The sequence below is a fragment of the Vigna unguiculata genome, chromosome 11 (assembly GCF_037176805.1).
Source record: "Vigna unguiculata cultivar grain cowpea cultivar isolate G323 ecotype 2 chromosome 11, ASM3717680v1, whole genome shotgun sequence".
In the NCBI taxonomy this organism is placed as follows: domain Eukaryota; kingdom Viridiplantae; phylum Streptophyta; class Magnoliopsida; order Fabales; family Fabaceae; genus Vigna; species Vigna unguiculata.
The window spans coordinates 42,151,559-42,155,518 of record NC_140802.1 but is presented as its reverse complement, the minus strand read 5'-3'; the positions used below and the strand labels follow the sequence as shown (position 1 = coordinate 42,155,518).

General features: G+C 40.1%; 1 protein-coding gene across 1 annotated transcript; it reads left to right on the top strand.

Annotated features, from left to right (window-relative positions):
* Nucleotides 1–946: 946 nt before the first annotated feature.
* EXO70H6 (exocyst subunit exo70 family protein H6) lies at nt 947–3,180 on the top strand. The gene has a single exon (XM_028054851.2). The coding sequence runs from the start codon at nt 1,116–1,118 to the stop codon at nt 2,967–2,969; it is 1,854 nt and encodes a 617-aa protein (XP_027910652.2). The 5' UTR covers nt 947–1,115; the 3' UTR covers nt 2,970–3,180.
* Nucleotides 3,181–3,960: the final 780 nt, after the last annotated feature.

The window sequence follows — 3,960 nt, the reverse complement described above, 5'->3', positions numbered from 1 at the left end:
TTTTAAAATATTTATAGATAAATAGTTAATTACCAAATTTTATTATATTTCAAAAAATATTTAGAGATAAAATTTATTATATAATAATTGATTATTTAATATATTCAAAATATAAATATCATATCATAGTATACAATTGATTATCTAATATATCCAAAATACAAAATAATATTTTATGATTTAATCATTCAAGTAATAGAGTTTATTTAACATATTTATATCTTTTCATCTATGAGTCTATAAATGTAATATTTTATTAGAGGAGTAATCATTCAATTTTCATACTAAATCTTCTTACAATACTCAATTTTCATCAAAAGACAACATCTTGACTTTGAAAGTTTTATAATTTAGCTTGCAGGCACCTCAATCAAAACCAGTAAGTAAAATTATTATTATTATTTAAGTTCTTATTATGTAAAGTGAACTTTTATTTAGCAACGTGACATATTTTAGAAACTTTTCCAAAGAGTGATGAGTTTGGCGTGTAAAAACAATTATATGAAAGGAATAATTTTTTTTCTATAAAAAACTGTCACCCGTTTTTTAAAGTTTAACGAATTTGAAAAACGAAAATAGAATATTTGAGTGCAAAACTGAAAGTTTTTACGTGTTGGTGAACGCGCAAATAATTTTGGTTTGAATTTAGTTTTGGAAATAAGTGCTCATTTTTTCTTGTGATTCTGTGAGCAGCAAGAAAGGACCATTTGATTTGTGGTTGAAAATAGTAATTAATGAATGAAGTGAGGTAATCCTCTGGTGGCTAATTGATGAATTTTGTTGGCATCTTCGTGGAACACAGGTGCAGCACATGACAAAAACCCATCGCAACATTTTACCTTACCGCGTATGAAAAATCCACCCAACGCAAGCTATTACGCTTTCAGTCCCATCCACAGAAAAGTCAACCCCGCTTAGTCAAACGCCCGTCTATTTAAACCCCTCACGCTTCTCACACCCACAAACTAAACTCCTCCAACAATCTCTCTCTTTTCTTCTCCTCTGCAACAACTCAGCTCAACACTGACCCTGTGAAGAAACCCACACACGTTAACTGAACTTAAAGCCATTAATCGTCATCAATTCATCAGTTTCCTTTGCTCACACACAACAAAATGCCGAGAAAAGGAATGAGAAGCATTTTCTTCAAGCCATCATCATCTTCACCTTCCACGTCATCGCAACCACCTCCCTCCCCTCTCCGGACATTTTCGGACTCCATAATGGAACAGAACATACACATCGCAGAGGCGCTCATAAACAAATGGGACGATTCCAAACTCGGAACGCCGCTTTTCAGCGGCACGCGCCAGGAAGCCAGAAAGTACCTTGACGCGGTGAGGGGACTACAATCCGCTATGCAGTACTTCGTCGCACAGGATTCCACCTCCGCCACTCTTGTGCGCGCTCAGTTCCTCATGCAACTCGCTATGAAGACGCTCCAGAGAGAGTTCTACCAGATTCTTTCCTCCAACAGAGAACACCTGGATCCTGAAACCGTCTCCGCGCGCTCCTCCATTGATCTCCGCAGCAGCGTCTCCGAGTACGTTTCCGATTACGACGACGAAATCACTGCCTCCGAGGATGACTTCCGCATCTCCGAGACCGAGCGCGTGTCAATGCTCGCCATGGAGGATTTGAAAGCCATCGCGGATTGCATGATTTCCTCGGGCTACGGGAAAGAGTGCGTTAACGTTTACATCGTTATGAGAAAATCGATCGTCGACGAAGCGCTGTACCATCTCGGAGTGGAAAAACTGAGCCTCGCTCGCGTTCAGAAACTGGACTGGGAGGTTCTCGAGTTGAAAATCAAGAAATGGTTGAACGCCGTTAAAGTCGCGGTTGGAACTCTCTTCCACGGCGAGAGAATTCTCGCGGACCACGTCTTCTCCTCGAATCCCGAAAAGAGGATCGCGGAATCGTGTTTCGCTGAAGTCACCAAAGACGGCGCCGTTTCGCTCTTCGGATTCCCCGAAATGGTGGCGAAGTGCAAGAAATCGCCGGAGAAAATGTTCAGGACGTTGGATTTGTACGAAGCGATCTCTGACCGGTGGAGTCGGATCCAATCCATATTCTCTTTCGAATCCACGTCTGCCATTCGCTTACAGGCCATTACGTCCATGGTGAAACTCGGCGAAGCCGTTAGAACCATGCTAACGGACTTCGAAACCGCGATTCAGAAGGACTCCTCCAAGACAACGGTCCCTGGCGGTGGGGTCCACCCTCTCACGCGCTACGTGATGAACTACCTCACTTTCCTCGCCGATTACAGCGGCGTGTTGATTGATATAATTCCTGACTTGCCGCAATCGCCGTTGCCGGAGTCTTACTACCGTAGCCCGATGCGCGACGAAAACCCGCCGGCGTCGGAGTTATCCGAGAAAATCGCTTGGCTCATTCTCGTCGTGCTGTGCAAGCTCGACGGCAAAGCGGAATTCTACAAGAACGTAGAGCTTTCATACCTGTTTCTGGCTAACAACATGCAATACGTCGTGAGTAAGGTGCGCAGATCGAACCTAGGGTTCCTTCTCGGAGAGGAGTGGTTGGCGAAGCACGAGTCGAAGGTTACAGAGTACGCGTCCAAGTACGAGCGCGTCGGGTGGAGCAAGGTGTTCGCGTCGTTACCGGAAAATCCAGCGACGGAGGTGACGGCGGAGAAGGCAAGGAACCACTTCGTGAAGTTCGACGCTGCGTTTCATGAAACGTGTAAAAAACAGTCGTCGTGGGTGGTATCCGACCCGAAATTGAGAGACGAAATCAAAGGGTCGATAGGTTCGAAGCTGATGCAAATGTACAGCGAATTTTACGAGAAGAATCGGGTCGGGTCAAAGTCCGTTCGGTTTATTTCGCCTGAAGATATTGGGAAAAACTTGTCCAACATTTTGTGCGGGAATGGAGATTCGGGTAGTGTCTCCTCACATTCTTCCTCAACGACGTCGTCGTCTTCCCATCGCTCTAATCGGCGGTGAACTTGAAATTGACGACGTCATATTCCAACATTTTTTATTTTTCTAATTTGTAATTTAAATTAAACGTCATGAAAACTGTCCTGAGAGAGAAAATAGAATGAGGACAAGATAGTGAATGTTCCTATCTGTAACGTGTCTATGGACGTTACACTTTTTTTTCTTCTTTTTCTTTTGATGATGGTACATTAATACTACACCTTTTTGTCTTCAATTGCTTTATTGTATATTATTTTTAATTTATTTTAATTAAACTTTATAGAGATTCAAGGAATACCTTAGAGGCGTAACGTCCAAGGAATTTTCTGTAATCCATTGTTAGTCTGAAAGTAATAATAGATGTTAAAAGCAACCAATTGATTAATTAAAAAATATATTAAGATATTATTTTAAGGTGGTTAAATAGATGTTAAAACATCTCGATCTTATAATATAAAAAAAGAAAATGAACCCTAATTACACAACTCGCAATAAAATATATGTACTTCGTCGTTGGATGAGGTATCAATTTTTTAAAAAGGAATAAACTTATTTAAAAGGTCGATTACATGACTTGTTTTGTTAGTTACGTATTAATTAATATGTTAAGATAACAAAACAACTAATTAAAAAACTGCAAATTATAAGGAAATAGTTTTGGCTAGAACAATTTCATACTATTACGTAAAGGGCCATATAAAATTCGTATCTGGTTTATTTTACGTTGCTCAAGGTTCCAATCTCTTCAAGGCTACTAGATTCAGATTAACCAGTGGGCTTTGTGGTTGGACGATGAATATACATGAAGCATTGGGCTGAATCACAATCATTTCTAGTCCCAATGGAGCAATTTAAAACATTTCATTAAACTAAATAAGTTCCAAATTTTCTTTTAGCTTTATAAAAATGCATAAAATAGTATGTCAAGACAAAAAAAAATACCGTATTGAACGAAAATTGGACTTTAAGCAGAAAACGTTACTAAACGGGCTGGCCCATATTTATTCAGTATGAT

Bases quoted from the DNA above. Each gene is read 5' to 3' on its own strand.
- EXO70H6 (XM_028054851.2), top strand. From the start codon at position 1,116: ATGCCGAGAAAAGGAATGAGAAGCATTTTCTTCAAGCCATCATCATCT.